Below are 12,865 nucleotides of genomic sequence, written 5' to 3' on the forward strand. Positions count from 1 at the left end.
AAGATACAAAACATTAAAACATGTTAAAAACACAACAGCCTTAATAAACTCAGAGCAGTTTGGACCCGGAAGCAGGGTTCATATGTCATCACTTAAAGACCGGATATAAGACTCAGTCCATGTACCATTTGACAGTTTTGAGCCAGGACTTTCTGGATTTAGATCAGCAGAGCTCTAAATAAAGAAAAATGCAAAGTAAATGTCTTAGTTGGTACCTCCTCCAGTCAGTGTAATACAGGTTTCTTCCAAAGGAAACCAGGGCAAACGGATACTGGATCCCTTCGACGATATTCCGCCTCAGTTGGCGGTGAGGATCCATACACTCCACCTTCCGAGTCCCTGCAGAGTCATTGGGATAAGTAATCCAGGAACACATTACCAGTAGGAGCTCTGAGTGCTGTGTGTGGATCTGAGGAAGGCTTTTTCCTACCTGCATCTGCCCAGCATAGCTGTTGGTTTTCATAGTCAAAGGTGAGACCGTTGGGAAGTGCTAGATTGTCTTTGACCAGGACAACTCGCCCAGTCCCATCCATGTTGGACATCTCAATTTTAGGCCCGTCTCTATTCCAGTCTGCCCAGTACAGCCGCCTGAGACCAACATCACAAAAACCAGTTACAAGAAACTGCTACTGCTGGGTTCATGATACAACTTCTGCTCTGATATTAATTTCACTGCTAGCAGACTCAAGCACATTAGCTTTCACCAAGAGTCCTGAAGTTATTGCTAGTAATTAGAATATATGGCATGTAGTAATGGATATATTGGACAAAGGATGCTGATTCATAGTGAAGGAGGACATGCAGAGGGTTGGAGTGACAGAGGAAGATGCTGGGAGGATGAGGAGGATGATAGAGGCATTGTGAGATAAAGGAACCTTCTAAAGGAAGCAACCAAAAGATGTAGTACACACAGGGTCAGTGCTACTCCTCGTTATACGATTACATAGTATTACTGCTAATACCTAGAGATGGCACGATACCACTTTTTTATGTCCGATACCGATACCGATATCATAAATTTGGATATCTGCCGATACCGATATGAATCCGATATAGTGTTTTTTTAATCAACAAAACTGTTTTTTAAATATCTTGCTGCATTTTGTATAAGTTCATACTCAAGTTTAAAACAACAACTACACTAAAGCTATTCTGTTATACCTGTATGCAAAAAAAAATATTTCATAGTTCAGCAATACTGATCAATCTAATAAACTTAAACCTACACCATCCTCCCTATTCTGGTATTTTAAAGAGTACTTAGCATAAATATTAAGCAACCTAACTAATAGGGTTCCAACTCCCAGCAACAACAAAAATAAATAAATAAAAAATAGGGAACCACCCCTCACGCTCCACCTCATGATGCTTAATCGACGTAATCAACCTTAATTTGATGCAGTGTGAAAAAAAATGCACAGAAATCAATTATTTTTCAAGAAATATTAAATAGATTCAACATCTTTCTTCAACAAAATTGCAGACTGTACAGATGGTACCTTCCCAAAGGAAAAAGTACTATAGCTTACTAGGGTATATATATTAGACTTAATAGTCACTATATACAGTAATGGACTTCTATTCCTTTTACATCAAATTAAAACTTTGGGTGTCAGATAATTATTTATTAAAAGCTCGACATTTTAAATGAGAATAAGAAAGAAAAGTATGTCTTTGTGCCCCCTTTTCCCAGTTAATGGCCTATCGGCCCCCCTGGCTAAACTTTGCTAGATCCGCCCCTGCACAGTTACGTCAGCTACGTAGAAAAAGATCCTCGAATAGAAAGTAATATTAAATACATTCTAACAACAGCTGATCAAGCTTAAACGTGCTGCTGTTGTTCAGCCGCTGGTTTCCTCTTTCTGGTGCAAAGTGGGCCAAAAGCAAACTAGAGACACGGACTCGCGACAGAAAAGCCGATCAGCTGATCGTTAAGCAGTTTCATGATTGAAGTAGCAGCCGGAGAGCGAGAGGCAGTCGTTTGTTAAGCTTAATGCAGGAATGCTTTACAAACATTCAGAGATGGACTTACACACTTGCTTTACTTCTCTCGGGGATAACTTTGTCGGAGATGAAATGCCGGGTTGCTAGCGAAGCTCCACATGCTATCCAGACCACCGACAGGTCCCGCATGCCACAGCTGCTCTATCACGTGATGCATACTGCTCCGACGTGCTAACGTTCTGAGGTGAGTTACGGCGTGTTGCAAGTTTTGTGAGGTGCTTTCGTGATATTTAATGGATCGGATTACATTTTTTATTTTTCTCCGATATCCGATCCAGTAATTTAGGTCAGTATCGGACCGATACCGATACGTAATATCGGATCGGTCCATCTCTACTAATACCAATACAAATACTATTACCCGTATGCTGGGTTGGTGACGATGGGTCGAGGGTTCACCAGGTCAGTGTCAAAAAGGACTCTCCGGTGACTGCCGTCCAGCTTTGAGACCTCTATGGTGTCTCGCGTGGAGTCAGTCCAGAATAGAAGGCGGGCCACGTGGTCAATGGCGATGCCTTCAGGACTCTGCAGCTCTGAGGAGGAGCAGACATACTTAACACTGAATACAGGGACTGATGGCACCACTGCACTTAACTGCCAAAGGCCGAAGAGCTCAACTTCATCAGGGGCCTGGCAGGAACATCGAAAAAAAAAACCCTTAAACTACAAGTCACTAGCATACAGCTAAGAAGTACAGACCAAGAACATTCCTGTGGCCACACGAGCTGCTCAGCAACACCTGAAAAATACTGACCAGCCTTTTCAAAAGATTTTTGATGAAGCATCCACGGGATCTACCAGAAGGTTCCAGGAGTCGGATGTTCAATCCCTAATACTGGGACAGTTTGATCTTTGGTTTTGAGAATATAGTTTAGCTCTTGTGACAGCAGCTGCAATGAAACCATCCCACTGCTAGAACAAAGAAGTCCTGGGCATAACTTCTCCTGCACCCGAGTAATCAAACAAAGAACCACACAAGCTCCAGTCTCTCGTACAAGTTCAGCACAAAGTGGAGCCACATATAAAGCTGCTTCTGCTCAGTCGCGACACGTGCTGTACCTTTAGTAACAACTGGAACGATGTCTCCTCCAGTGAGGCTGGCCTTGCTGATAGCTGGTCCAGTGATGTCGGTCCAGTAAACCATCTTCTCCACACAGTCGTAGGCCACAGCGATCACCACTCGATCCTGGTCATGAAAGAAGAAAAAGATCAACCTTTCATTATTTTAACAGACAGCTGTGTGTTCAGCTGCAACACATTAATGCAGATGTGCCAGATGATTTCTAGACTTCATGACAGAGACGAAGAGCTCTGCAGCTGAAAACAGCTAAAGAACAACGTGAATGTGTGAGGACACAAAAATCATAATCCATGAACACATTCAGGCTCTTACAGACATCTTTTCAAAAGACCCTCATCCGAGTCTAGACACAGAGAGCATTGCAGTGATGTCACTATGGTACCACTCGCAGATAATTAAACTGGTGAGTAAAATATCACTGAAACACCAAGTCAAACAACCAAGTGGCATCTCTCTGAAGAGAATATCATTATGGCCACAACACATTCAATTCAGCACCAGATCACAGCAGCAGCTGTCTCAGGGTGCTTTACACTGTAAGGTAACACTAAAGCATGTCAGGCAGCAGGACGGGCTGATAAAGTCCAGACAAAAACACGTCAGTATCTGTGGAGGCTGTCAGCAGCAGCAGTGTCATTGTTCTTACAGGGACGTGCAGCAGAGGTTTGGCCTCCTCCCTCCTCATGATGTATCCATCGAGCGGCACATGTTCGATCTTCCCGCTTTGAGCGAACAGCAGGTATGCTCCAGGAGCGATGGGCTGGACATCAGGCCGCGGCGTGGGACCGATCGGAGCGGGAGTAACTGCCTGATCGATGCCTGTGTGGGAGAAGAGTCATGCTGGCAGTGGGCTTTGTGTGGAGATGTAACAATTAGCCTACAACCTTCAGTTCACCAAGATGATACTGGCCTCTCTAAGACATCACCTGACATGTCTGACACATCCAAGTTTATATAAAGGTACATGTACAGCATTACATGACACGCATACACCAGCTGGACTCTGCGATGCTCTGCACAGATTAAAACTATATATGGCCACGGTATGCTGTGATTATGTTTCTAATCACGGACTGATTTCATCTTTTGGGTATTTAGATATTTGAATGCTGCCATTTATTTTTCTATTAAGGTAGTGGGAGTGTCAGGTGGGGTCACTCTGGTGTGAGTGGGTATGATTTTCATGTGGCCACAAGTTTGAGTGGATGGACTGCGCCTGGGAAACTGATCAGCATCGTGGGTTTATTGGGTGTTTCTAGATCTATTTGTATTCTATTGTATATATTATTCTATTTTACTCGATTGTATGTAGTATTTTTATTCTATTCCAGTGTCTTCTAATTTCTGCTACATAACTTTGCACTTTTGCTGTATCAAAAACAAATTTCCCACGTGTGCGCCTAATAAAGGTTATCTTATCTATAATTATTTTCAGTGCTTCAATCAAATGGATGTTTTTATTGTGTGTAACCTTTTACCTGTGTGTGGTGTGCAGCTGTGCCGTCCCTTTTCCCTTTGATGTTTTTGTAGTTGGGCTTTAGTTACTCTGCTCAGCTGTGTACGCCATGAACAACTGGGAGGAGCCTTGTAAAGACGGACCAACCTGTTTGTTTGTGCCACTTCCCCTGTAAACCCATTACAGGTCACACACAGCACTGACTCCCAGCTGTTTGCAGTGCTGTGCTATGAGTTTAATGTATGAATTTATTATTACCAAGCAGTGGTATGGGTATATTTCTTACTTTTTACCGTTTCTTCCTGCAGTAAATATAAACAACGACAGTATTCAGGAAGAAAACAAACACTGCAGATATTTTATCATAACTCTGGTTTTACGTGGCCGATCAACACAATTTAAAAACTGGTATAAAGTCCACACTTTGTCCGTCAGTTGTTCCGTCTGTCCTGCTCACATCTCCAATGGTTGTACACGTTGTCATTAACGTGGCTTCATCCACATCAGCCGCTTTGCTAAAACACCGGTGTCGCAGATAAGGACGCTGTCATAGCCTGTCAACCACGTTGATTAGCTGCGTATATACGAATGTGAATCGCGTGATTGGCTGGACTGTGGGATAATGTGGCATCGTTCTGATCCCATACGGGAGCAGCCAGTCACTGACTCACACTGCAGAACAGAATCGTTAAAGTATTAATTTTAATTTCAATTCAGGTTTTTTTTTGTGTGCAGAGACGTGCCAGCAGCTTAGAGGGAACATTGCAGCCTGGCTACAGAGCTGAAGAGAAACCTGGGGTTGTTCTTATTTCCTTCAATCAGTGATGAACAGTAAGATGTTCTGGCTTTGTGGAGGGCTTTCTTATAAAGCAGCAAACTATTTCTCCAGGCTAAATGATGATCCTCTAAATTTGTGACACGCCATTTCCTCTCCAGCTTACGAGTCATCTGCTTTAGGGTACGTGTTTGAGAATTATACCACGGAGTCAAATACTTCTGATTAGAGACCTTAGTTTTCACAGGAGCTACAGTATCCAGAGTCGTACGTAGTGAGGAGGTGAAATTATTAACAAGATAATCGACCTCTGTTGGAGCAGCGTTCAGATAGCTGCTCTGCTCTGTGTTGATACAGGGCATTGAAGATGATAACAGTGGGTGGATTATATTCTTAAACTTAGTTACAGCGCTTTCAGAAAGACATCTGTGATAAAGTCTACTCTCCACTGCTGTGTAATCAATTATTGTAAATGTAAATGTTATCAGGAAATGATCAGACAGGAGAGGGTTTTCAGTTATATAATGCTCGACAGTACATTTATCATGTGCAGCTTCAGGCAGAAAAGAAATCATATTTAAATTGAAATGAACCTCATATGAGTAAAAAGTTTAATATATCGATAGAATGACACGATAAAATGTTTGTTTTCCGATAGCACAACATCAATAAGCAGAAACAGAGACTCACAAAGAGGAGGGCTACTGTGAGGTCCTGTGCGGGTGTTGGGGACCTCCTGCCCGTTGGCGTCCACACACCAGCACTGCCCAATGCTTTGGTGGCACTGCGTGGGCTCGTAAGCTCCGCGCTCGTCACACCGGGGAACGTACCGACCGACAGTCGGACGAGGACGGAATGAGAAGGGAACGTCAGAGTCGGCTACGGCACTCGCTCTCTGCTGCTCACACCGGGTCTTCTCACGCTCTGAGGACACACGAGAACGAAACACGTTCACAGAGTGATGGTCGCGCCTACGGAGACGTACCAGTGTCCCGCTCCTTAGAGAGTCACATGTTCACAGTCACACAGTAGTAGCATCTGATGACATTAGCATTAATGCATCCACAGGGTCACAGGGAACAGGAAGAAAACATGAGGCTCCAACACCTGTCAAGTTAAACCTGCTCTTGATCTGTTATTGACATCACTAGCCCCGCCCCTTTCTTTCTATTTAGCATCGAAGCAGTCAGACTTCTGCAATACCTCCCCAGGCCTTTCTTTGGACGCTGGCTGCTTTTATCCATGTACCAGATGACTTTCAGATAATTTTTTATGTGTTTGTTACTTAAACCACATCACTTTGACCTCTGAATCACTAAAGCATAAAAGGGTCAAGATCTGCGAGGCAGATCGTCAGGAGATGAGAAGTGTGGACCCAAGTGCAAGCGCTGACAACTGAGTAAATGAATGAGTTTTCTTTTCAGGGAAAGGTGAAGCACAAACAAAAGCAGAGCATCGCAGGGAACTAAACCAAACAAAGGCTAAACTGGAAGCAGCTACAAAACAATAACACAGAGGAACAAAAACCTGCGAAACCTGAAACGTCCAACAGGAGACGATACACAGACGAACCAGCAACTAACAGAGGCAGACACAAGGCTTAAATACACAGAGGGACAACGAGGGAATGAGACACAGCTGGGAGTAAGACATGACGAGACCATGGGGACGCAAAACTCAATACACTGACATGAGACACAGACCTTCACTATAAAACAGGAAATGCACGAGGGCGAGCACAGACACGACGAGCTGCAGAGACATGGAATAAAACACGAGGGGGAAACCCAGTAAACTAATCTGAACAACTTAGGACTGAGAATAACTCCAAGAACAACAAATGAACGTAAGATGATACAGAAACGCAAGGAAACAAAGAACGCCGGGTCAAATGACCCAAAGGAGCTGTTTACTAAAGGGACGAACCAGTCAGCACATAACAGACAACCAAAGAACACATACAAGTGTATCTTTGTTAAAAGCAGCATGTTGCACTGCAGGGCAACCTGCTTGTGACAAATAAAGCTTTGAGTGATTGATTGATGTCGAAAAACACTCCATACAAATGATTTTTGCACCAACAGCATGATTCCCAAAGACAACGACGTGACACGGTGTCTGTAGGACGTCTGAGGAAACTGGAGGCTAAAAAACCTGATCAGCAGGTGATCAGGAACTGAAACGATGCTGCAGTGTTAGCATTGAATCAGGAGGAAGACGTATGGTGTCCTGATCAGGGTGCATTTGTTTGTATGGACTGTGAGTCTGGAATGAATCACTATTAGAAACAAAGGATTCGTCATTTTCAAATGCATCAAACTTTAATGACTGGGTCATTTGGAAAAACAAAACACATGTGACACGTGGCTTATTTCAAAGGTCCGTGCTCCTGAGCAGACTTCAGCACGTGGCAGCTGCAGATACAAAGACTGAGTGATTAAAGCAGCAGGCTCTTCATCTCTGTGGTCCCACAGCGAGTGTCCTCAAAGACAAACCACAAGCCAGCCACAACAGTGTCATCGCACACGACAGCAGGCTGTCCTCACAGCGCCACATCTGCCCCCAACAGTCCAACGGGACAAAGGATCCCTGATGGCGGCGGAGACGATCAAAGCCCCGCTGTCGACACTAGAGGCATCTAAAAGATGCTGCTGACATTAAGAGTCACGGACATGTTTTGACACGGGACACTAAATGATGCCTTCAGAGGCAAGACAGGTCATAATAAAGGATGGAAATATGACAAAACTGTGGTGCAGAGGAGTAAAGCTGTAATTAGCTGTGCGCCTCCAGCTGCTGACAGCTGGAATCAGTATTACTCTGACTGCTGGCTGCGCTTCTGTTTGTCTTCTTTTAGTAACACACACACTTTCAGAAAAAGAAAGAAAACATGAATCAGGAACAAAAAACGCTGCTGTTTCCTCAACACTAACTGTACTTGAATGCGTCACATGTTGAGTTAGATCAGACAGAGAATGTGCTGCTGTGCTCCGAGCAGCATCAGAACCATGCAGCTGGAGCTGCAGGACGACACTCTTACTGGAACGCACAAATCAAAACACTCTCATGGGTCTCAGTGTCTCCGTTTACAGTGATACATGCATGGCTGGGGTGTTTAAACAGACTCCTCCAGGATGACCTGTTTCACGATTAAAACAATGAATGGGGGCAGTCACTCTGGAACCAGCAACCCTCTGTCTGTAAACCTGTGAATGTGCTGGTTACCCACCTGAGAACGTGGGACTGCAGTGGAAGCCATCTCCGTGGAAACCAGGACGACACTGACAGGTAAAGGAGCCCTGTGTGTTGGAGCAGGAGGCCTCGGCGTGGCATCGATCCTGCTGCTGGCACTCATCCACATCTGAACAGGCAGAAAAAACAGAGGCTCCTCACATTCTGGATCTTGCAGTACCAGTAATGGCCACCAGATGGTGAAAAGTTTGAAGGTAGATCTTTAGTTGAATGCTGCAAATAGACTATGTGCGCCTTAGCATGTGCTACTTCCGGCACTCCTGCAGAGCGCTTAGTTTCCGGTGTGATATTCGTGCCTTGTTTATGCTCGGGTTTTCTAAAACAAGTCAACCAAATTGACGATTTACATTTCTCAAGGTGTCTTGGGCATTTACCGAATATATCTGTAGATGTTCGTCAACTTGTCGATATTTCTTCCTCCGCGCCTCAGAGCAAAAGAGAGGAAGGATTCTAATTTTATATTTCTCAGTATCTGTATACAGCGGTCCCTCGTTTATCGCGGGTGTTATGTTCTAAAAATATCCCACGATAAGTGAAATCCACAATGTAGCCACCTTTATTTTTTGCATGTTTTAAGGCTGTAAAACCCCTCACTGCACACTTTATACTCTTTTCTCAGGCAGGCATGAACATTTTCACACTTTTCTCTCTTGTTTAAACTCTCAAAGTTCAAACCTTTGTAGAAGAATAAGTCGAGTATAAACCAAAGATCAAACCCTGTTTTCAGCTGCAAGAGAATTCAACATTAATGAATCAGAAGTCCAAGTTTTAGTGTGATGGTCAGCATCTTCCTCTGCCTTCTGGGTGCTACCGCAGGTGCCTTTGACGGTGCAGAACGTTTTGTCGACGTTGTGTTTGTTGGGGGAAACGAACATACAGTACAGCACTGCAGAGTCATACTGCCGGTGATCGATGGAGAACCGTCCAGTAGATCACAGGAGAGACGGCACAGAGGAGATCGTCTGCAGCAACCAGGACGCAGGAAAGTGAGCCGCGTCATAGAGAGGGACCGCTGTAATTTTGAAGGTACGTCACAACATACTCGTTGTAAATACTCATGTATACAGACCCTAACCAGCAATCAAGCAGTGGGCAGCCACCAATGCAGCACCCGGGGAGCAGTGTGTAGGGACGGTACCTTGCTCAGGGGTACCTCAGGGTGGCCGTTCAGTGGAGTCGAACCCCCGACCTTCCGGTCATGGGGTGTCAGGGCCACCACTCTACCTACTGAGCTATCCCTGTTCACCTGTGGCTTGAATGCTGAACATTTGCCTGTTTAAATCATAATAACTGTCACTATACAGAGATGTGTCTTCTGCTGCAGTGATGCAGTTCTGCTTGTGTTGAGTGATGTAAACAAACAATCGATCTGCACGCTTCAAACGTCAAAACTGATCATTTGACTTTTTTGACACAGCAGTAGCGATTGACCGCAAAATAAAGCTACTTTACATCCAGTCTTAAAACAGGAAGTTAGCATTTTCCCGTGCACAGGGTCTATTGTAATGAAGCCATAACGCCAGAGTTCCCGGGCGCGACAGCCTGGCAGGCTCCCGCAGCAGCAAAATCCTCCTAAACCTGTTTGGTCGTGTCTTTGAGAGCAGCTGTGTTATCACTGCTTGCGAATATGGACCCGAACACAAACAGCCGATGGACACTGAACAGTCGTACGTCTGTGGGCAGAATTTAGATGACTATGTGCATCACAGACTGAATTTAAAGATAAATCAACGACACCAAGTCACCCAAATGACCCCCTGGTGGCTGGGTGAGGTACAGGTTTTAACATAGTCCCTTTTTGCAGCTGCTAATTACGGGCTCTGAGTAGACTCTTCTTCAGCCAACGTTGAATCGACAAAGCATGCTGACAGACCCGTCTCTTTAACCAGACGGTGTATTTATAGCAGCAATAGTTTTGTCCTCCTGTCTTGCAGCCCTCTGTCCACAGAGGCTCAGATCCAGCCAGCGGTCATAAGTCTAGTGGCTCGACGGCTGAGTTAGTGACAGGTAGCATAAACGCTATGAGAGGAAAGCATCTTCATTGCATTCTGTAGCCCAAACATCCAGCCGGTCATCACGAGCCATCTCCAGCCACAAGAACAAAGAGTCCTGCCACACAGAGCCCTGATCGAAGCAGCCAGTCTGAGACAGGGCTGAGCACTATCAGCCCACAGCGCTGTGAGGCGTGGCTGCATGTTTCAGCACGTCGATCAACGGTTAGATAACAGGAGCTAAAGGTGTCAGACCCGAACATCGTGATGTTTGTAACTGTAAGTACACTGATTCTGAAGCACTTTACAGTCTGTACCATTAGCACTGGAGCATGGTGTACGTTACATGCTGTCTGCGAGCACGACAAACATCTCCAGACTCAAGGACACACAGTTTTACATGGAGGACGACAGACATCCAATCAGCTTACAGATATTTAGAGCAATGTGCTGAAAATGACTCTGAAACCTAACAGCAAACTAGAACGCATTATTACTCGAGCCACGAGTGTCAGCGTGTTAATCCATCAAACCCATAAAGATCCAGCTCTTCAAACAGGCTGTAAGAGAGCGTTGAGATGGGCCTGAGCCCCGTGGTGACCTTTCACCCCCAAACACCTGTAATCTGAGTAAACTGATGACACACAGGTCCTGGCTGTGTTGAACATTTCACACACAGAGCCTTTGAAAGGTTTCTGTCATGTAGCTGGAGAGAGGTGCAGAACTGTGGATTGCATGAGGCTGTGCTGAGCCTCACTTGTAAAAGCTCGACCTGCAGTTACCACTCAGTAGCTGTGACTGTGGACAGACAGAGGTCTGTGGTAAAGGACTGACTGCTGTGCAGCACACACTGATACGAGCCTGTAAAGCTGTGGAGTGACTCTTCATTCTGTGACAGGTGAACATACCTGTCAGGCATACGATCCCAAACATTTGTTGTATTCATGCAGCAGTGTCTCTTACATTTACAATGCATCTGTTTATTAAGGATGAGACATCAGCGAGCACCGTGAACTCACCCCGACAGCCCCGGCCGTTACCCTCAAACCCCGGCAGACAGGAGCAGGTGTAGGCTGAACCTCCGGTGTAGCGGCACAGTGCTCTCTGTGGAACATCGCAGTCATGAGAGCCTCTCTGGCAGTGATCTACTGGACGGTTCTCCTCTGCAGGACCAGAGAGAAACATGTTTTGATGAACCTGTCCCAAACTACACGTCCCCATTCATTAGTATGATAATAAAGACCAGTGGTGTCTATCTAGCCATCCATCTTCTTCCCCCTTATCCTGGGCCGGTCGTGGGGGCAGCAGCCTACGCAGAGAAGCCCAGACCTCCCTCTTTCTGGCCACCTCCTCCACCACCACCTCCATTTCCTCCAAGGCATTCCCAGGACACGCTGTCCTGGGTCTGCCCCGGGGCCTCCTCCCGGTGGGACGTCTCACCCAGGAGGCGAACAGGAGGCATCCTTATCAGATGCCCGACCCACCTCACCTCTTTTCAATGTGGAGGAGCAGCGGCTCTACTCTGAGCCCCTCCCGGATGGCCAAACTCCTCACCCAGTCTCCAAGGGAGAGGCCAGCCACCCTTCAGAGGAAGCCCATTTCTGCTGGTTGTATCCGCGAGCTCGTTCTTTCGGTCACTACCCACAGCTCGTGATCACAGGTGAGGGTAGGGACGTAGATGGACCGGTAAATTGAGAGCTTTGCTTTTACACTCAGCTCCCTCTTCACCACGACGGACCGGCGCAGCGTCCGCATTACTGCAGCTGCAGCACCGATCCGTCTGTCGATCTCCCGTCACTCGTGAACAAGACCCAGAGACATTTCAAATCCTCCACTCGGGGCAGGAATGTACTGCCCCGGTGAAACTTCCAGGCCTTTAGTTTTTGAGATCACCTCAAAGTGCCCTGCTGTAGGTGGGTGGACAGGTCGTTTTGAAAAAAAGATTAATCTTGAAGAGTATTTGACTTATGAAGCTAAAATTCCACAGTACTCATTAACCATCCAAACTATTATATTTAAACACATCCTACATTACAACATCCCATCAGAGGGACGAGGTCCAACCAACGAACCCGACAGCATCTTCATTTTAGGTTGAAGCAGTCACATCTCGTCACTACAGACCAGGCAGGAAACATCTCGTCTGTGCTGCACAGATCGTTATTGTTTATGTCCGCTGTCAGCTTTAGGTGCAACAAAGTCATACTCACCCACAGGAACCAGATACCCCCCAGCTGTCAACACACACACACACACACACACACACACACACACACACACACACACACACACACACACACACACAC

The 12,865-nt window shown here is 45.7% G+C and overlaps 1 protein-coding gene across 3 annotated transcripts in view; it reads right to left on the minus strand.

Annotated features, from left to right (window-relative positions):
- LOC308396355 (nidogen-1-like) overlaps positions 1 to 12,865 on the minus strand; it is a 36,927-nt gene that overhangs the window by 4,855 nt on the left and 19,207 nt on the right. For 2 of the 3 annotated variants that reach the window (XM_080881580.1, XM_080881582.1), the window contains exons 11-18: positions 11,579 to 11,722; positions 8,546 to 8,677; positions 6,007 to 6,240; positions 3,732 to 3,904; positions 3,064 to 3,190; positions 2,366 to 2,537; positions 431 to 588; positions 216 to 339 (exon numbers count right to left, since the gene is read on the minus strand). In XM_080881580.1, the coding sequence (XP_080737706.1) occupies positions 216 to 339; positions 431 to 588; positions 2,366 to 2,537; positions 3,064 to 3,190; positions 3,732 to 3,904; positions 6,007 to 6,240; positions 8,546 to 8,677; positions 11,579 to 11,722 (1,264 nt within the window). The remainder of the gene's footprint in view (positions 1 to 215; positions 340 to 430; positions 589 to 2,365; positions 2,538 to 3,063; positions 3,191 to 3,731; positions 3,905 to 6,006; positions 6,241 to 8,545; positions 8,678 to 11,578; positions 11,723 to 12,865) is intronic. The other variant, XM_080881581.1, reaches the window with a different exon arrangement.

Source organism: Rhamphochromis sp. 'chilingali', assembly GCF_963969265.1.
Source record: "Rhamphochromis sp. 'chilingali' genome assembly, chromosome: 4".
Classification (NCBI taxonomy): Eukaryota; Metazoa; Chordata; class Actinopteri; order Cichliformes; family Cichlidae; genus Rhamphochromis; species Rhamphochromis sp. 'chilingali'.